Source organism: Galendromus occidentalis, unplaced genomic scaffold (genome assembly GCF_000255335.2).
Source record: "Galendromus occidentalis unplaced genomic scaffold, Mocc_1.1 scf7180000075986, whole genome shotgun sequence".
Lineage (NCBI taxonomy): Eukaryota > Metazoa > Arthropoda > Arachnida > Mesostigmata > Phytoseiidae > Galendromus > Galendromus occidentalis.
Window position 1 is genome coordinate 440,938 of NW_003803976.1, and position 22,001 is coordinate 462,938.

Here is a 22,001-nt window from a genome sequence, read left to right on the forward strand (position 1 = left end):
AATCGCTCCTGCTGTCCTCTTGAGGGGAACGACCAGGTTTTTTGATGAAAGCGGCTGTAGGGCAACGATCTTCCGAATTCACAGTTATTTCTCCTTACTGCTGTCGGCTTTTTCGAATCGTATTCTTCTCCCGATTGATTTCCTAGTCGCTTGCGAGGGTCCAATTACGGACACACCTCGGAAGCGGTCGGAGCCGATTATTCCAGTCGGGTGATTCCTTCTCAGACGTCTGCCGAGCTCGTTGTCCTATTTCACGGACTCCGCGAGCTCAGGAGGGGGCTTTTCTGCCTGCGACGAGGAGAAGCGCTAGGCTCCTCTCCGTGGCCGCATTCGGTTTGTTTCTTGCGGCGAGTGCATTCTCTCCTTGCCCGAGAATATTCGGGCCTCGATTTTGCAGACACCGTCCGAGCCTTCCAATTTTTTTCAGCTGCCGCAGCCGACTTTCGAAAGCCTTAATATCACCATAAGTCATCCCGTGATGGCGAGCAGCGATCTGGTGTCAATAATGACTAATGACATGTGTTCTGATCGCACGCTGATGAACTAGGGACAGTTCTCAGCTTTTGTTGATAAGTAGGCAAGACGGTCAGAGTTTTAAATGAATTTTCGCGGGAATAATCTCTTAGTTGCACCCAACCGTTCCCTATCCGACTCGGGGCTCAGCAGATTCAGGAATTCGAATCGTTCTCCCGTCCTGTGCTTGGGACGGGACAACAATTACGAGGGCGTGATGGGGTTAGATGGGTAGGTCTTGGACTCGGGTGCGATGATCACGGATCCGGAAGTTGCGCCTAAGCGGTAGCCTCGGGCGCTTTCTCAACAAGCGAGGCGAGTTCGGTAGCCTGAAGTGCTTTCACCTCATCAGCGGGGACGTCTATGACCGCCAGGTTGTTGAGGGCAGCCTGTTTCCGTAGGTCTGGACTGCCGGCCCCAGAACCCATTCGCGAGTTGGGTCTGGAGCCACGCGACATCGAGACGTTTGATGCGCAGCTCGGACGTCTCGAACCACCGCCGACGACCCCGGCGTGGCTATGACGTCGCTTTTTACTGTCGTGTTTCATCAGATGCAGGAGACGTGGGTTGGGAGAGTTGAACACCGTACGCTGGTTGCGGAACCGTGCGCGGCTGAACAATTGCAAAGCCACGCACATGCCCACGAACATAATAGCCAAACAGATTATTATCGGCACCATGTTCTCCCCCTGGCTCGGTTGGTGATTGTGCTGTTTCTTCCCGCCTCCGCCGCTCGGCGGGATTGGCGACGGGGTGGCGGACTGCGGAACGCACGACGAGTTGCTCCCCGCCGACGCCTGCGTGCTGAAGCCCTCTTTACACACGCACGTCTGATTGAGACAGTGCGTGTTAGCCACGGAGCACTGGTCGGGTTTTTCACATGGCGACCCGATCACTTGCTGGGTGGCGTTTGAGGACGGCAGCGTGCCGTTGACGCCGGGAGGAGGGGGAGTCGTTGGGCTCTGGGCCCGAGCAGCCGCCACGAGCAGGACGAGAAATAGCACAAAAATCCGTTGTAGCACAGCAGCATAGCTGGGAGGAGCACACGCCGATGACGTTTGTTCCAGTAGTCGCATTGTTCTTTGTGCGTTCCAAGTTTAAGTACCAAGCACAAGCTACGCTCCGTGCTTCGTCCAGATGAGAACTCTCGTGACACCTAGTATTTTTCTGCAAATTGATTTCCCTCGCTGGTACACCGCGGAAGCACTCACTCAGGGACGACTCCACTTTTCCCCGAGAGATGTATGAATTCACTTCGGAGGTGAAGATCGTGGGTCTGGTTGTGATCGCCAACCAGAATTGATCCGGGATGTCATTGCATTCACAAGTTCGTGTTTCTCTGTACGTGTGCTAGAAATTCGTTGCGTAAGAAGCCTTTTTTCTCCAGTAGAAAATAAGGAGAAGTGTACTGCCGCTAATAGCCGAAGAAGATCACAACACCGTCCTGTGTTGGAGGAAGCCGGTTCACAACTGGTAGATCCCCCGGTGAAGTTGTCGGCCCTCCGGGGCTTGTTCTCGAGGAAACCCTTTCCAACCGTCTCTCCCCTATTGTGTCCCGGTCCCTTTCCTTGTTCTCCTGGAGGGACGACGTAGTGGAGGTGGTGGTGGTGGTCGTCGTCGTCGTCTTCTTCTACCCTTTCCTCGATCTCCTCATCCTTTATTCGGCGTTTTCTCCCGTGAGCTCTCCCTTACGGAATGTTCTTGACTGCTTCACGTTATTACGTTGTTCCGAGGAGAGTTCGGGCGGAGTTTCTCCTCGGGACGAGGGTCCTGTTTTTCGGATGTATCACTCGCTCGGTGATCAAATATCCGGGTGTTTTCTCCCCGACCAGGAACCGCTGCTCGACTTTAGCTGGTGCAGGAGCGATTTCCAAATTCCGGAACAAGAAGCTCCCTTTCACGGATTAGCGTCGTGGAGAAGATTTGCGTCCACGGGATGATGCTGAGGCAACGCAGTCCGAGTTCTGGCGATGGCTGTCGACGGCACTATGGGAACTCCAGGAAAGTACTCGCCATGGCCTTTCCCGCGGAGTCTCTCTGAATCCTCGCGATAGAGGAGGAGGTTATTGACAAAGGCACTCAATTTTCGCCCGATATGACTCTGCCTTCACGGAAGATCATCTTTCTTCATTTGGGTGCGAACGGCTGCGAGTCGACGGAGATATTCTATCGCGAGCTCTTCCCTCGTTGCGGCCAATGTTTTCGGGGAATTGTGCATCGAGGAATACTTCCGAGCGAAGATCTCGGTACTGAGATTCGGGCTCAGGGTGGAATCGCGATTCTCGGAGCGTATGTCGTAGTAGTCGATATAAAAGTAGAAAAAATTATGAGTTCCAGCACAGTTTACGAGATGAGTCACTTTCACGAGCGAACTAGATGAAACACGTTACTTGGGTCGATTGGATGGCTAATGATTTGAAATTGAGCAAGTTTCGGCGGTTGCGCTGCTCCGTCTCAGACGTCACTCGCACTTATACAGTCCAGACCGAGCGACCTTGACGCTGGAGACGCTGTCGCACCAGAGAGTTCAAGGTCGTCTCGTTGTGCGCAGACCACAGCTGAGTATTTGGGCATGCTGTACGCTCACAGAGAAGCCTGTCCCTCTGTTAAGCAGGATGCTATCCGGAGTGTTTCAAGGGAGCGACTGCTGTCTAGCCAGGAGTCTCGAAGTCCGCTGTTTATCACGTCTCCATAGCTACGTACGTATGTACGGACGGACGTACCTTCCCCCAGCCCTCGTCGCGGAGTTGAACCGCGCCGACCGGTTACGTGAACTGTGAAGCCAGCCAGCCATGCACAGCCAACTCACCCAGATTTCCGATAGCGAACGCGGCGTGCTCTTCGACAAATCTCGACTGTGATTATTCATCATCGGTCATTTGTCTTCCGTGTTATCCGCGGCTATCGAATTCGAATTCCTGGTGAGAATGGGTCGCGAGGAACGAGAATTGACGCATCTTCCCTTGTCGGTACAGCATTCCCGAACGGAGAGAACAGCTTCAGAATGTCTCTGATCTCCGACTTCTTCGGGTTCGCTCAATGGAGAGGTTTCTCCCACGGATTATTATTATGCGTCGAACGCGCCGTGGTTTTTAGGCAAAGCTGCCCGCAAACGAGGACGAGATCCTGTGGAATTCTCGATTGCCTCCACTCACGAACCTACGATTCTCTCAGAAAGAGCACGAAACGATTCCAGAGTCACCAGTCGGACCGAGTTCGAACCGGGATCACGATATTCATGGAGGTTGATCATCGAGAAAAATGTCGCCGAAATAATCGTCGGATCTCTCTCTGCGAAATTTGTCCGATGCCGCCAGTGAGCAATTGATGCGCGGGTCGGACTGGAGTAAACTTCAGCCGCCGAGAATTTATCCACGACCTTGGCCGATCTCACCAGGATATCGGAGGCGACGAGGATATTTCACTTCGAGACATTTTCGGAGCTGCCTAGCACCCGCTACTCCTCCCGTAATCCCGAAAGTTCCGGCCAATGAGGCTCGCTATAGCCAACCCGGAAGCATTCCGGCATCTCTGCAAAGGTCGAAATGCGATCCACACGCCCGTCGATAGAGATCTGTGGGAAGAAATCCGCTTACGCTGATCTCGTGCGATCGCTACGATAATGCGAAAGTCAGTGTCAGGTCTCACTCTCGAGAATCGCTCAGCTCCCGTAGAAAAGTCTTCCCGTGCTTTTCGGCCGCTCCAGCTTAGTCGTCGTAATTGGAATGACTTCTTCCTTCTCGCGCCTGTCCTGGCGCGGGATCGCTGTTCCAACCCGCCTGGGGCCTATCGGATTCCGTGTGACGGACGCGAGGACTCCGGAGAATGACGAGAACAAAGGGAGAGAAAACTATTTGGACGGTGCGGCCTTCATTACCGACGACGCGTCAATACAGACTACTCTTTGGTCGCGAGAAATCTGCCGTCTCCCCCGTAATCGACTCGTTACGGGCGATCGACTCCAAGACGTATCTGACAGCAGAGGCAAAGTCGACGTTCGTTCCGAGCAGTGTGTCTGGGGCTCCGATTTTCTCCCACGACATGTGCGCACACGGAGAGCTCTATCCAAACCCACGAATCGTCGGATAGAATTCGACATGGAGAGCGACAGAAAAGCTCCGCTCAAGGTTAGGGTCCGGGTAGGAGCGTCGACCAGAGGAGTTCAAGCCTCTCATATCAACCTCTATATATTCAAGCCGCGCATCTAAGACAGTTTTCGAAGAGACCCTCCGGAGGGTCTCCAGAGAACGGTTTGGTCCTGCAACAGATACTCTCCCAAGCTCGGAGAATCGGATTCCCTAGCTCGCTTTGTTTTCGTCCGGACGCCGGATCGGTTTCTCTCGGGACTCTCGGTGTTGTCTAAATCAGAAGTGTCATCTCGGGCGTCATCAGATCTCTCCTACTGGAGATATTCCTCTGCCTATCGGAGACCATCCAGCATCCGATTTCTGCCTCATAGAGGTCGCGACTACGTCGCTCTTGGAGGGGCAGGCACTCAGAGCGGATGAGAATCGTTCACCCGTTTCCGGGATGGAGTTGGAGTCACGTAGGTGATGGCGTCTATGATGTTCTCATCGTCAGTAATCTGCTGGCGCCCAGGAATGCGGAATACCGACCAGTCGAAATTAGCGAAGAGGGGGCGAATGTAATCCTTTGCGTAGGACCATCAACTTTCCGCTACGATTTTTTCTGCTCGAGGACTCATATTGTGAGGTAGGTCCAACGAGAAAAAAGGTGTAGAATATATCCCCGGGTCCATTGAGGTCCTCGGGGGTCGCCTGGCCTGTTTCAGGATCTCAGGACAAGCGGGATGATCTCTCGGCTCGTTGCGATCTGTGGTTGGAAAGGGTTTCTTCGTGATCTTCCAAAAGAGCAGCTCGAAGTTAATCGGCTCGGAGAGCGCTCCTGGAGCTCGTGGCTGTATAGGCGGCAGGCCAAACCAAGATAGCGAAAGCATAGGCGAGTCTTCCGCCTTTCGCAACGAGAAGCGATGCGCTGACTACACAACACGTACCAGTCGTTGACATTGTCTCCCCCACTCACAGATATTCTTTCCGTTCCTCTTGCAAGATTCAGCTGCCTGCTGGAAGTTTCCCAATTATAGCGAGCGATTCGGCTTTTGATGTCCGTCTGACAGAAGCAACTTATCGGCACACCGGAGCTCTTGAGATCATGGGAGCGTACTCCTCCAGTGCTCTGATAGGAAAAAGCTCTCAGACTGACGAACACGAGATGAATTTAGGGAATTTTCAGTGTTCGACGAGAGCACGTCTTCAGTTTCGTCTTCCCGGGAGCCGTCCTCGTTTAAGAGAGGTTTTCGGGAGGGGGAAGCGGATCTCAGGTGGAGCCGGAGTCGTGTCGAGATAAATCCGACATCATTAGAAGCAAGTGATGCGATTCAGTGGATGCGTCGTGCCGCGCGTAACATGTCGAAACAGCGGTAGGGGTTCCTGTTACGACATCACCTTATCTAATGACCCGAGCCTCGAAAACTAGGAACATTGATCCTTTCTGACAGCACTCTGATCGGATTTCGGCCGAAGGGCCCTGCGTCAACGGAGATGGAAACAGTTCAACATTCGAACCGAGGATTCGCCGAATTTTTTCCGAGAAATTGTGTATATCGCGAACTCGGTTATCCAAAGATTGCCCCGGAACGCTCGACGGCGATACGGGTCGTTGACATCTGAGATGCGAACGTGTCGGGTCTTGTGAGCATGCGACATGGAGGACGTTATTCCCCGCGACGGAATGAGACGAATACGGGGTAGGAATTCCGAGTATGCACCGCTCGTGCTGAGAACAGCAGCGTTTGGGCCGTGGATAGACGAGGTACGAGCCAGCAAAATCGCGAATTCGCCGTACCCGAGCACAGTCGTAGAAAAAGATAAAGACCCTTTTTATGGAAACCGCTTGTCATTCCACTGTGGGCGAACCTTGAAAGCGACGTCCGCTTCGGATCACGTTCGTTCAGTCGAGGACAAAGCTGCGTGCCCACGACCGCGCCGCTCGGCCCCGAGCGAACTTGAACTTGCAGACGACTCGAGAGATTCGTGGCCATCCTCGAGGATCGCCGAGGAGCTCTAGGAGACTCCGGTTCGCGCTTATCGGAGGTTCCCCTAATTATAGCAGATGCTGCTAATTTTTCCCTTTTATATGCTCACTAGTAGTCTCGCGAGGCTGACGGTCATGAGGGACGCGTCTCGGCTTGTCCTCTTTCGAAAATCTCCGTCGCACGGGACCGCCTCCAGGAAAGTCCGAGTGGAGATCCTCTGCGGCTTATCACCGCGGAACCTGCGGCCTGAGCTACACGGGCCGGAAATTGAGGCAGGGGTGACGAGACATTTCACACCCACCATACTCTGATCACTTCCGTTTTCTGAGGTTCGTCGTAGTGATCGTCCTCATGCACGCCAGACTTCACGGGCCCTCGAAGATCCATATAAACTGATACCCTCAACTCTCGAGCCCGTTTCCTGAGTTTGGAAAGCGGCAAGCAGGGTGCGTCCGATCGTGCCATGGCCTGACCAATCGACTTATCCGATCGATTCTACTAGAATTCAACTTTAGAGTTCCAGAGCGAAAGTATGCGTGATGGCAAAGCATCCGTTCACGATGGGGGCAGAATCGTTGGACCTAGGGAGCTTCATGTCGGGGTTAATTCCGTGACAAAGCCGTCACGCTGCAGCACCGGCCGCGTTAGATGTGAGCCACGACCGAAAGCAACTGGGCTGTCCTGGTCTGGCGAGGTCCTGAAGCCTATAGTACAACAAACGTGACGGGGCTCGGCACAGCGCGCGGTAGAGCCACTCAGTCGGCATTGATGGTCTACAAACGGAATGAATCCGGAATTGTTAATTCCTATCCTGCCTGATCCTCTACTGTCAGTATATGAGAATTCATCACACTTGGTGTCGCGCTCATTGCGCTCGAAGCCCATGCGACGACCGTACTAGAGAGCAACGTCCTCCCGGAGCATAATCGTCGAATGCGTGAGTTTACACAATGTCCTTTGGGCTTATGTCTATGGGAGCCTGTGCAAGTCGCAAACTTCTAAAGAGAGCAAGCATTGTTAAAAAATGGATCGAGAGATCGAAGCTCGAAGTCGGTAGCGGTGAAGCTCAATGAAATTCTCGAAAGCGGAACTGCCGACCGAACAATGGCGGACCGGTTTCCCCCGATCCAAAGTTCCAGTCCATAGAGACAGGCGGGTTGAGCGAAACGGACCGGCGAAGGAAAACTAGGGGAAATAGTAATAGTGAGACGGAGTTACTCACTCGGAAGGCCTGCTTCAGTCCTCCATTGTCCGCAATGTTCTCTCCTTGAGTCAGACGTCCATTCACCTTCAAAATGAGCTGTCTTAGAATTGAGGTCCTTCGAGTCACGCATGGCCGTTCACCGGACGATGTCCTCGTTCAGTCCGTGAACTCGATTGCTCACTTCCGCAACGTCGACGTTGATGTAATCACGCACCACAAAATGCTTTCGCGCTCAAAACGGGCTCTCGTACGTCGCGCTAACTCTGCGTGGGTTTCCGAAGACATTCGAGCTCCCTTATCCCCGTAGGAACGCACAAGTACCAACGATACTCACGTTGCCGAATCCTGGCATGGAGTACTTTGAGTACTGCTCGATCATGCATTCTGCTCGTTTACGAAAAGTTTCGATCGTTTTGTTATTCCACCACAGCTGCATGTTACCGTCCTTATCGAACTGGCGCCCCTAGAATAGAAGGATCGTCACGGGTTGAAGAATACGATCATCATGAAGTTCAAAGCCGGATTGCGGTCACACTGGGTGAGCCCAGTTCTGAGCCCACAGCGTTCAGGGAACAGCCACTCGTGACGGCGAGCTCAGGCTTCAGCGATCTCGCCACAGTTCGAAGTTCCAATAAAAGGAGAGACTTCATGCTAAAATGGGCTTCTCATCCATGCGGGAAGGGTCCCCGTCCGAAGCTCTCCAGGATATACGAGGAGACGATACTCATGAATACGAGTCTCTCCTAGAGATGCGCGATGAGGAACCCCTCTTACAGATCTTAGATTCATGTCAATATCGGCATGCATCGGCTGGACTCTACTGTCTCTCAGAATCGCTGGTCCGACGTCGGGAACCAGGGACGGTCTTTGATCGAACGAGGAGAGGAGAATAGTGACACTGCATCGAGAAGTTGTCATACGAACCTTGTCATCGAAACCATGAGTGATTTCGTGACCGATTACAACCCCGATTCCTCCGTAGTTCACCGACTTCGGAAAATGCTTACTGAAAAGAAAACCGTTGTCTCATAAGCGGCCCCGGAAAAAAAACTCTTTATGTAGTTCCAAATCTTGAGGTGATTGTAAGGGGCTGTTCGATCTCCAGCACACATATCCCTATCCGGCTGTAATCGAGCAGACCTCGCCCAGACTTGGAGTTTTGGCCACCTCGGGTCGAAGTTAATCAGCGCGTTGAAACGACGGAATTTCTCCGAGCTGGTCACGCATTGGAACTTCGCGGTGTGCACAGCGTATAACCCCGAAGTTCATCCGATTCTTTTTTTTGCTATGCCGTTCCCATCGGACTCGAAATGTCATCGCGGATCTCGCGGTCTCTGAATACCAGGAGATGGTCGAAAGCAGTCAGCTCTGACTACGTTCCGCTAAATCGAGCAGCGGTGGCACGACTGCGAAATAACCTCCTGAAAGCGCTAAGCTCAAGCTAGTTCGAGCACACACCCCGACAAGTCGATCCGAATCCGGATGAGAAAGCTGTACGAGCCACTCTACCTCCCTCCGAGAACCTCTATTTCCGGATGATAGAATTTCGGGACTGTACCTGAGAATTATGAGTGTGGCTTCCGTCGAGAATTTTCCATCGAGCCTCTCGCGTCACTAAGCCATCTAGCTGCTTGATGATCGATGAGATCCAGCAACCACCTCCCCCAATTTTTAGGAAGCTTCGCGTGAGGCTTTCCCTCACGATTTTTCGATACAAACCGCCAGTGGATTCAGAGTCATGTAATCTTGAAGCATCCGTGTCTTGCGCCAGATTGGTCGTCGAATGCAATCAACTCAATCAGATTCTTTGACCGCGACGGCCTCGCCAATCTCGCCAGCCGGTTCAGATCCTGCAGGTCGAAGGCGGAGCGCGGAAACCTTATGCGGAAAACTGGTGGACGGAACATAAGGTAGCGGCGCGACGTGAACCCCAAATCGGAGTTCTTACCAATGGAGCACCCGGAGGCAGCTTCCATCACCCTCAGTGCTTCGCGAGCATATCACATCCAGACCTGTGCACTAATGTGATTGAGGTGAATCTGCGATTCCTCTCTCGACCCTGTTTTCGGATTCCCACTTCCACTGATGCATTCTATGGCTTTCTGAGCGACATCTCAGAAAACGTTCATTGGAGCCCACTCGACTAGCATACCCATACGTAGGATGAACCTACCTGTAGAAGAATGGTTGAAGAATGCTAGCCGGAAATACAATGTCGTTCTTGTTGGGCCCGTAAAAAGCGTTCACCACAGCAGGATTATTGGTCCACCTATTCCTGTCCACGGTTTGTCTGAGTCGAATGTGAGTCCGACCGCTTTCCCATCGACCGAGATTCCGGAGCGATTCCAGGAATACGGGATTGATTTCAAGCTGCAAGTTCGGGACAGAAGGCCTGAGATCACCATGGCATGATTCCTCGCGCCGGCCGCGACGGCTCGTCCATGTTTCCTCCTTCTCCGCCGCTTTGGCTTCTCAGTCATTCCCGGATTCCCACAAGTGCAATCGAGAATGATTCTTAGACCCAGTTTGACGAAGTTCGCTTCCAGATGGCCGCAGGTCAGTCTCTATTCCTCGGCAGCGGATGGAAATCTCCTTACAACTTATTCCGGTCATACAACCTCATCGTCCCCTACAACGCCCTCATAATCGCCCCTTCGTCAGGAGATTTAAGTGACACTTAGCTGGGAACGAGAGTCGATTCACCACCAGGTCACGCTCAAAGCTCACCTCGTTGTACTCGCCGGCGAGAAGGCTGTCATTATCGAAGATATCAGGGTATCCGATCTTTTCGTTCATAGAATTTGCTTTTTCTCGAGCGACCTGGAATTGAATCTCAAATGAACCATCTCAGCACTCTAGAAGAATCAGACGCAGAATGGTCTGGGACCGAAAGACCGCCGCGGCATAGCCCCGACGACGCGCCGGCGCTATATTAGCGATCTGGACGTGACACGAACGTGACGATTGGAATCGAGCAAGCTGATTCTGTTCCGAGTGGGGGCGATTCTCTGGATCTTTCATGGAAATTGGAGATCGCTCCGCCCTAGATCAGGGTCTCTGGAACAGCGGTACAGAGCCCGAGAGCTGCGGTGTTTTGAAGCCTCTCGCAGTGCGACCGGAAGCAGACAAGGGATAAGAAATATTCTCACAGCCACCTTGAGGCTGTTTCGAGCGGGAGACGGTAGTGCCCGGGCGGTAGCCGGCTGCGTCCTACAAAAGTCGAGGGTGGTACCCCCGAGGGATGCCGTAGGCATATGGGGCATCATGCTGGAGCCGGAGGAGGTATGGGGTCTCCGTCATGTTTCAGACGAACAGACTCCAGAGGCATAATTCAATTCACCTTTTTTGTATCCTGATCCATCCAGTCATTTTCCTCGAGGAGCTCGTTGAAAGCTTCCCTGAGATTGTGAATCATCTCTTGAGCGATAGTCTTCGACGAACGATCGAAGTGGTCTCGAATGAAAAGTGCACTTACTCCATAGCCCATTTTCTTAGCTGAAATCAGAGGAGTGTGATCGTGGAATCGAAAAAAGGGACGACTCCATACGGGACCCCCGGTCGGTGATATTCCGTGGTTGTCGAACAGGGGAAAAGGGGCAGCTTCTTCCCTTGAGCATTTCGCGGAGATTCGGTCGCGTCCATCCTTACATCGATCTTCTCGGATTCGTGAAAAAATTGGAGCAAAACGACTCACTCGTTATGTCGACGCAGTTCCTCCATTCTTTCTTCTCACTAAGGATCCCTTTAGAACTCTTCAGAAATTCGAGGAGGATCTTCGAAAATCTGGAATAGGGAAAAATTATTCCTTCCAAGAACCACCGTGAACGTTCTGTGTCTGCCTCTGGCTCAGCTTGAGAAAGGTAGCCCGTCCTGAGAGAGCAAACGTCGAATCATTCGAGCACTTTGCAGCCTTAACCACAGGGCAAACACGGTCGCCTCCTTCTGTGAAATGCTAATGCCTGACAGCGATCCCTGAAGATCGCATCACAAGAAAGACACGCGCAGAGCTCGAGCTGTAGGATTTTTCTTCTGTGAGGATAATTTCCGAGCAGGGAAGACGTGCGTGGAAGGATGTTCTCAAAGAGTTACAGCGGGCTCCTCCCTCCCTGTGCGTACGCGACGCCGAAAATCAGGTCGTCCCGTCACACAGATGCTGACGGAAGGGCGCGAAGTGGTAAGCTTTCCGCTTGCTGCAACAGGGCCTAGGTTGTTCGGGCCAAGAGCCACTGTCCATGGGGGCATGGATGTATCGACGTCGAGGAAAACGGAATTTCCCCGAAAGAGATGCTCGGTGACGCAAGAAGCGCTCGGAGAGCCACGAAAGGGCAAGGGCCATCCTTTGAATGAGTGCCGGAACCCACGTTCGATTCGACTTGATGGTCTCAAAAAATCCGACATTGCGATCCTATGAGGATTTTCGGCCCACACGATTTGCGCCCTCGCTCTGAAGGGGAATCGATCGGTATTTCCGAAAGCCCCGTCAAACAGAGCTGAACGAGCCTCTCCACAGACCGCGTTCTCCGCTGTGAGTTCCCTCTCGGTCGGCTTCCGAAAGCATACCAAGCTCGACCTTTGGATCAACAACGAGTTCCGCTCCCCCAGTGGGAAAAAGCCCATGATTGTTTGCGTCCTGGGCCGCTAACGAGTTTTTTTTCTGAAATGCTCGAGATCGTAAGCGTCTTTCGAAATTCTCGAGTGGGGTCGTGTTCGCTTAGTTTTCAATTAACCCAGCTCCCTAAGACGGATTTCCCAAGAGAACAGTTCTCTTCATGGAAATTACTGTTGCTTTTTCCCTCTTCTTGTTTTTGCTCGGCCGCTGTACGCAGACTGTACCTTTCGGGGAGATACTGGAGGACGGAGTTTATTACTTTCCAGACGGCGTAGTTTTGGATCGTTCTACGATCGGTTCTCTCTAGGATCGGAGAAAGGGCTTTAAAAGTCTCGTAGGCGTAAACAACGGTTGATTCTGAGTCCGGTATGAAAACAGGAATGCCTTTGAACATTTCGTGGAGGTACACGGTGAAGTTGAACTGCAAAGACCAGACAAGGAAGCCAACACGTAAGTCATCATCTTCATGACACTTCGGGTAAGAATCGAATTCGGAAAATTCTCAGAAAAGAGGGAATTCGTCCGAAGGAGCAATGAATCAGCGAGTCGGCCGTGTATACGGCAGACCGACTCCTCACCGCTGGAACGAGGTCCGTCAGGTTCCGCAAGCTGAGTTTCCTGTAGCGAGCCCACGAGTCGAGCCGATCCACTTCCGGCAAACCGCTCTGTGGAACACTTATCCTTATCGTTCAGAAATCTTTAATCGAGCACGCTTCCCGGAGGGACGATTGAATTCAATGCGACCGCCGGATCGGACGCACCTTTATGATGGCGATCTCGAAGGCGACGAGATTGTCAATATCTTTCTGGATATCCTCTGATCTCGTTCCAGGTCCGCTGAGAAGCGTTGCGATGTCAGAGATCATCCTCTGATAGGCTTTCCTGTCCTTCGCGAAGCGGTCCATAATGTACCAATCTCTCCCTAGAGCGCCCTGATGGAACGTTGGATGCTGTTAGAGCTATTTTCCTGCCAACTCCTTTGATGGCTGTTATTGGAGAAAAGAATGAGCTGAGTTGACAGTAAGTGGATACAGAGCCAATCTCTGCCTGACTGTGTGAGCCATCGTCCGACCGAACGCGCGATACAACAATCGGCTGTATTATGCGGGGACCGGTACAGGAAATTGCGGAGCCCGATCCCCGGTGACTCTGCTCACCATCGGCATTTGGTCGAACTGGATGATATTTATCGAAGAGTTGCGATCGTCCGGACCAACCCATTGATGGAAGAGAATTTCCAAATTGAAGTTCATCTAAAATTTCGAAGAGGAAATCATCGATAAGCGCTTAGCCGTATTCCTTTATCTTGTCATATGAAACCCCTGCTGCTTTTTCGAATGCTGATTGAGAAGAGGATGTTGATAGTCCCGAACGAAAAGGCTTCACCTTGATATGGCTGACGAATGTTTCGAGAGAAGTATTCGGGGTCTTCCAGACACCTCCAAGAAGAGGCCATCCGCCGAGTTCTGTAATCCAGTTCCGCAACGTTTTCTCGCTCGTAGTCTTGGCTGGGGAGGAGGAAGGTTTCGAATTACACTCTAATTCGGGGCTTATATCCATTCTCATTCGTTATGAAAATCGTGTGCGCCGAATAACTGTGATCATCCCTGCATCGAGGTCATTCGGCGAAGGAAACCTAGAGAGCCGCGAGAGAATGAGGTCTGGGAACGCGGGCCTGACCCCGATCAGACCGAGACCGAAATCTATTCTTCAGACGGGTGATGAAGCTGCCTGAGTCATATTTTCTCGAGGCGAACTTCCCGTCGACGGACCAGGTATCGTCTTCGATTTCTGCGACTCTCTCGCACTCTTCATTGGGACCTCGGTCGAGGCTGCTGTTTCTCTAGGCCGCCACAGCCGACTCCTCGACGAGGAGGATTCGTGACTTCGCTCAGGATCATTCATCGCAACCGTCATAGTTCGGGTCATATGTATTCCGGAATATTGCCAGTGCGCCGGATAAGGAGACCGAGACAGCGTGACCCCGATATTACGCGGTAATTTCTCCACCGCGGATGAGGGTGGCCGCTGCTAGACAATTGGGAAAGCGGTATTGGGGTCTCGATGCACGTATTCTCCTGAGAATGTTCGGGAGTCTGTCGGAAGAAATCTAACCCCGTATTCTTCGCTGCCTTTCGGCTGCCTGTGTGTTTAGTAAAGTAAGGCGGAAAGGAACCCGAGTAAATCGTCCCGAGTTGCAATAGCTCCGAAATGAGCCATCGGGCACGTATAACTGGATTCCGCATTGCGAATTCACCCCACGCTCACTTCGGTCTGGCGACGCCGAGAACATCTGAAGATTCAGGAAAGAATTTCTCGCGACGAGTTCCTCTGAATCCTGAACTTCGGAATGGAGTGAGAATGTCGCTCATTCGAGTAATTTCCTGACTTCACGAATAATAATCATTTCACTGAAGCTCCGGATCCGATGAGCTCGAGATTCGATTGCATAATCTTGGGCGAAGCCTCGGGGTGCCTCCCCCTATTTTCTTTCGACTCAGACTCCACCTGGTCGACAACATAATTCGGATCTCTGCGAGATGCTCTCGTCTGAGGATCTGGTCGTGGGAAGTGAACAGTAAACGGAGGAGCTTTCGGAGCGTTGCTGCCTCACTTTCGCGCATTCAGAGACGATGCAGGAATCCCTTCATCTAGTCCTCGCGGGCAACAAAGAACATGACTCTCTCGAGGGACGCCACGGAACCTCCTCTAATTAGATTCTTTTTCCGACTAGGGAGCGACAGTTCCCATAAAGAGCACATCTGTGACGGACGCCGCGGACATGACTTGTCTTTCCCTTTGCGCTGACTGGGTACGTGTCATCTTGCCGCTGGCCCGAGATATTGCAGCACGAGCGAACGTCTCATGGGTGCTTTGGATTTGAGGTGTGTGGCGAATATGGGGTCATGTCTTGGGAGGGAAAAACGACGAGAATTCGAGGCGCTAAGACTGATTATGCAAAAAAGCGAAAGCCGCTACTTGCAACCTGAGAGTTGAACATGAGCCGCAAAGCTCAGAGGCCCAATATTTCTGAATAATTTTCTCTTGGGAGCGGATGGTTGCTTGTTTGGGGGTGGAAAATTACATCCGTAAAACTACGCACCTGTTTTGCAGAATTCATATAAAAGTATATGGCAGAAAAAGTTCCCGACTGAAGCCCATCAAAATGCTCCAACAGAAGCCCGACGATAACGGTTCTGTTGAAGACCATAAACGATTTTTCTTTCTGAACTTCAGAATTTCGAGCCACCTATGAGACATCCTCCCGCTCGTGCTTCGAGCGGGGTATCGAGCTGCTCGCTGTGTCTCTCCATGAGGCGCGCCATTTTCGAGATGCTTTCACATGATTTTCTTCTCGTGCGTGGGTATTCTAGTTCATTCGGCCACAGATTCGGGAATATATTTATCATGGACCGAAGCTCATTGCGGAATCCGACGCAATCGGTTCCCACCGGGATCGTTCGGTCACCAAGTGATTTCGAGGGGTGAGATCACGGAGTGAAGACTTCTTTCTTTCTTTCTTGCACGAGGAGAGCGAGCCGCGCTGACTTCCAGGTATTGGGGGCTAGGCTGGGGCATTTGAAATCGCAGCCAAAACCAAAGTTCGGGAACGGTCCCGGCCGTCGGGAGACTGTCGCCTGAAGAGCAGGTGAGGTCGAAACTGGAATTTCAAAACGCGTGTGTAACCTCACAATATTTCTCAGAGGTCATGTCCTTTGCCAGCGGCATAAGCACGCACGTGGAATCCATTCGCCTCACAATGGGTCTGGGGTTTTTTCCCTCGTGCAGTTCATAGACGTTTCGAAACCATTTCTGGCAATCATCCTCAAGTTCAGGAACGTGACAGGTTCTGACGTACATCTGACTGAACCGGAAGGAGTGAAGTAGCGGCGACATGAAAACCTGGGACTTTCCGAGTAGAATCAGAATAGCGATTCTCACTCGAGAGGAAAATATGCTAAGCACATGAATATATCAAGCACCTCGATCACCACACGTGATAGAGGTGCTTGATGACCTCTCTGGATATCATTTTTGGAACGACGCGACGGCAGAGCCCTGCGGAAGCTGCAGCCTGACTGGCCCTGGGCATGACAAAAAGAATTCTGAGGCAGACTCCGACGGTAAGATTCCCCGTCCTCCGAAAATAGGCTTCCAGATTTTTGGAAGATCGAGGGAGCCCGTCGTCCAACTCCACCCGGAATTACTGCGAGCAGCAGGAACAGTCGGGGTGCATGCAGAGGCGACAGACGTTGGGAGCGAATCCACCTATTGATAGGTCGGAGTGAACATGAAGGCGACGCTTGAATGGACGTCAGTGACCGACCCCTTATCGCTGACACGCGCCGCTCCTGTTCCCGACTGCATCGCCTAATGTATTCGCCAGGATCAGGCGTTGCGATAAAACGTCGCTGATACAGCTATCGCCGTGAGGAATCGCGCCAATTGAGGCTTAGACCTGCGATCGCTGACTCCTCTTATATACCCTGTCCCTGTGACGGGCAACCGGCGATTGACACGCGCTTTGTATTTGCCTGCACAATCAGAGTGCTGATGATTAGAATGGTATCGATGGACACGAGAGCGCCGTCGCGCTCAGCTTTGAAAGCGATGACTCGCGTGAATCTCCCAATGCCTTCCAACCAGGAACAATTGACTTTTGAGCCTCAGTCCCATCCGCACGAGGAATCGCGAGCTGCGCTCATGCCCGCGGAGGGGAGAGGGGGAGTCGTTGGCTCGTTGCCGTCAACGGTCGGCTGTTAAATCGATTCTGCTAATCCACCTCCATGGAAGACCTCGGACTCTTCACCCCTTGGTCACGGTTTTCTCGAGCGGCAAGTGTACGTAGAAACGGGAGGAGCCGATTCGGGGCGCATGTGCGACTCGGTGGACAGGGCCGGGGTAACCGACGTGAGAGATCCGGAAGGGAACAGCCCCCTCCTGGGAGCACGTTCATCACGGTGAAACATTGTTATTTCCGAGGTCATCTCTGCCTCCAACTGAGTAAGAAAGACGGCGTAATAAGGAGGGAACCCAACTTCGGAACTTGCAATGAGAGCTCTCTCTTGGAAATCTAATATCTTAGAGCAGGGGTTCTTAACCTGTTTTGCCCTGCGGAACCCTTATCGTTGGTTTCGAACTCTTTCTTTCCATATTTTACCCTTAGTCACCGCAAAACCTTCGACCACGATCGCATGAAGTATCTTCATGCTTTGGAGCTCAGAAAATTCAGTCCATTTCGATGAAATGAATTATAGTCTGGGAAACCGAGTAGGGGCTCGCGGAACCCAGGCTGAGGACCGCTTTCTTAGGGAGCTCGAGGTGCGAATGATCTACACCGCTGATCCGGAGTAGAGAGCCAAGCGACCTCACTTACTGTTCATGCAGGCCTTGTACAGTTGTTTTGACTTTACGAAAGCAGGGTTCTCACGGTCACCGATAGGCTCTTCCAGTAAATCTGAAAGATGCGGTCCCAAGGTCAATGGGAGATCTTCCTGCTATCAGAATGTTAAAAGTAATAATAAAATGGAAGGAATTCAGATTGTATTATAGAGGCTTGAGACACTCAGGGCGGCGTTCAAAATCACCTCTGACTTTCAGCTGAACCTGATCGGAAAGAACTTCGAAGGTCGATATCGACGGTCTGTCGTCCGGTATGCGATGAACCTTGTTCCACGTCCCACAGGCGTATTGGAAGAAGTCGTGGCAGGGATCGGCGTTGGGATCCATCGCATTCAGAAGTGATGCAGCTGAATAATCATAGACGTCAGCGGGGGAATCGAGTGCGCGGATCTCGGCAGTCAGGCGCAATGATGCCTTCCCTTCTTTGCCGATGAAATCGAGCTTATTGATTCTAATCATCACGCTCGACACTGGTCGGGGAGGTCCCCCAAGCGCAACGTCTTTCCCATTCCTCGCTGCCCACCAGTAATGGGTCCAAGTCTTACCTGTGGTTACGCATTCTCTCGAAATGCAGACTGCGAAGATATTCGGGTTTCATTAGGAGCGGAATTCTATGAGGCGAAATTGTGGCTTCAATCGAAAGGAACGGGGAGCGAAGGAATGCATGAACCTCGTGTGTTCGCTTCTAAATACGATTCACTCACTACGTCTTCCGTCTTTGTGTGCAACGTGTTGCTCCAACGAATGATGCTCAAGCTCACTATCTACGGCATACGTCAGACTCGACCAGAGGAGACTCGATGCGAGAAATGTCAACAAGCCGACGAGGAGCAGCTCCGTGTTCCGACTGAAACGAACAGAAAGAACGTAGTTACGTTTCTTCTTCTCGATCTGCTATCGTCTTCCGATTTGCGGGAGGCGAACACTCTTAACTCGGACGGGATTTGTTGTCCTGCGTCCGCTCTGCGAAATCTGGGCGAAGCTTTTCTCCCTCTCGCATGTCAACTCAACTTCACGCGTGTCCTCAGAACGCTCGTCGAGGAAGTTTCGCTTCGCTGGCCGACTTGAGCTGGAGACGGCTCCATTAAAGGGTGAAGACGGCTGTCTGGGGATGAACGCCTGTTTCTTTGTCGCCTTGCTCCTCAAAGCGTTCAAGCTGCTCCCGCTGCCGCCGCATTCCGCCCGTTTCGTAATCCCATAACAAAACTCTGGTCGCAATCCTCTCGGGAGCGGAACTAATGGATCTCACTCTGGGGTTCACCGGGAGCTTGAGGTGCGTGACTTGTGGGAGTGTATCGTAAATCCGATGTCAAAACAAAACGCCGGACCGTCTGCGGCTCACGACGTTCTCCGGTAGAGACGGTCGGCGTGACGCTCCGAAAACTCGCATCGCGCATGGGATTCGAGAGGCGAGCGAGCGTTATTGTACTCTTTGCATGAGATCCGTCAGGTCCCCATGACATTGCGGTAAGCGTCAAATCTGCAGATGACGTCCCGAGCCAAATTTGCATGATAGAGGAGACGTGCCTCGGCAAGACTCTTCGCCGACAACGAATCTTGAATTTTTTTGTTTCAGTGTCCTGAAACTTCTTCCCTCTCTTTCTATAGTCACGCGCTCCGTGGCTGTAGAGGAAGATGGGCGGAGGACGCTCAAGGCACCATGGCTGAACGTCAAATTTCCGTCCAGTGTTTGAAGCAGCCGTCCAAGGTTCGAATCACTGTGAGACAAGCGGAATTTGAATTCCGATTGCCGCCGTGCGGATTTCGGGAGTTCAGTGAGTCTGGGATTCTCTCCCGCTTCCGGTGGATGGAGGTTCAACGCGAAAATGTATGAGTTTGTTGAGAGGGGCAATATCAATCTTTCTCCATGAATCCCCACCCATGATGGCCCACTATGCGTTAGGAATAATTTCCCCACCGCTCGTTCCTCGTCAGGGCCTTAATGTCGACGCCAGCGTTCCGAACCATTAGTCGCGTCTCGAAACAATGCCGTTGACCTGCGAAGAAGCTCTTTGCACTCTGTGCCCCCATGTGAAGTAGCAGAATGATTCGACAGAAATTTGTCTCGCACCATTAGCACGTATTAGCGGATATTGCGGCCACGCGAGTGCCACCGAGCAGTCTCGCTCCTCAATAAACAGCACCGGCAACCATCCGGAAAAACAGGATCACAGGTGGGAAACCTCCGACGAGGCTCTACGGAACCATTAATATCACGGTCTCATCCGGTATCTTGGTGAGCACTGGGTAGAAGCCTGTTCGACTCGACCCGCAGACGATGCTCCTTATGTTTTTCCCGAAAAACGAGCTCCAATGATATACCTCTGGACGACTGGGGACATTTCGTTCAGTGAGTCCCTTTCCGACCGTTGACCTGATCGTTCCGCCCTGGGTCTTCTTATTTATTTCGCCCCGATGAGACCTCATCGCTCACGTCATTTCCACTGATTTCAGACCCCGGAGCCTGCTGGAGTATGAAGAAGCCTCCAAGTTATCGGATAAATATAGCAGAAACCTCGTGACGCAGAGCAGAGCAAACAGAAACCGGAGTGGCTCTGCATTAAAAAGCTCGTGGCGAAGGAGCGGGCGTCATCCGAGAACACTCGGGACCAAGCATGAGTGGAGGGGAATTTTTGAACGCTGTGGTCAAGTTCATTTTCAAAGCCTCATTTTCATGGCTCTAGAATGCTTCTTGGCTCTTGTGCTCGCTGTTAGGAGTTAAGACCTTCTTCCTTGGGGCAGATGCCGCCGGAACTTCATGGAAACGAGCGCACAGAATCGGGATGTGGTCGGAGGGACTCCGAATCATGGAAAGCTGGTAGAGTCCGAGAAAACGATAAATTCTCCCATGGACTGGCATTCGCTATTCGGAGCTCGAGTGGCTGTTGAGCTCCGGATTCGAAACCCAGCGTTGCGGGTAACCTCCGACTAACTCATTGACCGAGTTTGCGCCTTCCAAGCATGGAGTTCTGAAGGGACTCGACTGCCATTGTTTGACGCCCCCGGCTACGAGCTTGTGAGCGAATTTGTCATCGAATAATAAGCCATTCGAAATAGAGCGCCAGCTGGCTCCGCGAGAACTGACGAGGTCGACTCAGAAGTGAGGTCGAAGTACAACGATGCCCTCGAAAGCCGTATCGGATTGGACAAACGCACACGCGCCCCATGCTGCGCCGGCAGGGACATGTGGAGCGTGTACGTCCTCCACTGTGTACATGTAAGATCGCGATAGTTACCGAGTAGAGGGAGCACACTACTCGCGCCGCAGAGCCGGTCGTGAGCCCGAGCACGACGAAAGAACTTCGGCCGGACTCTTCTCGACCGCTGATAGTTTACTGCCGATACAATAATAGCTTGATTTCCTAAAATTCCTGGCTCCTTGGAACGGCCACGTAGCTCATATCGTTTTTCCCGCGTCACATGCATACATATGTACCCCGTCGGAGCACGTTCTCGGTGGAAGCATGTGGAAGATTTTGGAGAATCTCGTGGTTTTCCCTGCCGCGCATTTCCATCGTCCCGTAGAAATCCTGCGTTCGAAGATGAGCTTCGAGAGACCTAGTCCCATAAGTCGCTTCCGAGCACAGACTGCAACTACCGCGATGTCAAAACGGATCTGGAATATATTTATGCATATGTCTATAGATTGTTCCCACGAAATATCGCGTCCTCATCATCAGAAAATCCATGAAGAGCGATGGGGCGCTTCAATATCATCCATCATTTCGCGGAGGAACTCAGTTGAGCAGCGCTTATCGCACTCGCAGCCTGGATGAAGGCCTGCGCGGCTGCGGGAGGAGCTCATCGGGGAAACGACCCACATTGAAGTCCCTCATCTGTCTGAGCTCCGCAACCGGGGGAAATCCCTTCGGAATGTCTTTTGTACATCGTACCTCACGGCGAGGAGGCGGATCGCAAGGATCAAGAACATGTGCATGGGCCGACCGCATGTTTTGGCGCAAATCGGTCGTCACGGACGCTCCATGTTCCTCTCCGCTAGGGATCATAACGACGCGACTGAGAACTCTCGAAGAGCTTGGAGCTCTGATTTTCTTCGCTCAAAATGAGATAAGTGTCCCGAATACGGACCGGCAACTGATGCTCGGCACAGGGAGAGGCGACAAATTATTGGGAATCGAATCAGACGCGATGCCTCACATATGAAGGACTGCGAGGACGCTCCGACAACAGAGAATGCTGAAATTGCTTCGATCGTG

General features: G+C 52.2%; 1 protein-coding gene across 1 annotated transcript in view; it reads right to left on the reverse strand.

Moving 5' to 3' along the window:
- Nep1 (M13 family metallopeptidase neprilysin 1) overlaps window positions 1-22,001 on the reverse strand; it is a 54,665-nt gene that overhangs the window by 18,518 nt on the left and 14,146 nt on the right. Inside the window, exons 2-17 of the mRNA XM_029113043.1 lie at window positions 18,489-18,631; window positions 18,330-18,359; window positions 17,970-18,131; window positions 17,759-17,839; window positions 13,768-13,889; window positions 13,530-13,634; window positions 13,143-13,313; window positions 12,960-13,046; window positions 12,606-12,802; window positions 11,467-11,555; window positions 11,113-11,267; window positions 10,500-10,592; window positions 9,946-10,142; window positions 8,697-8,778; window positions 8,107-8,235; window positions 7,791-7,856 (exon numbers count right to left, since the gene is read on the reverse strand). Of these exons, the coding sequence (XP_028968876.1) occupies window positions 7,791-7,856; window positions 8,107-8,235; window positions 8,697-8,778; window positions 9,946-10,142; window positions 10,500-10,592; window positions 11,113-11,267; window positions 11,467-11,555; window positions 12,606-12,802; window positions 12,960-13,046; window positions 13,143-13,313; window positions 13,530-13,634; window positions 13,768-13,889; window positions 17,759-17,839; window positions 17,970-18,111 (1,716 nt within the window). The 5' untranslated portion in view covers window positions 18,112-18,131; window positions 18,330-18,359; window positions 18,489-18,631. The remainder of the gene's footprint in view (window positions 1-7,790; window positions 7,857-8,106; window positions 8,236-8,696; window positions 8,779-9,945; window positions 10,143-10,499; window positions 10,593-11,112; window positions 11,268-11,466; window positions 11,556-12,605; window positions 12,803-12,959; window positions 13,047-13,142; window positions 13,314-13,529; window positions 13,635-13,767; window positions 13,890-17,758; window positions 17,840-17,969; window positions 18,132-18,329; window positions 18,360-18,488; window positions 18,632-22,001) is intronic.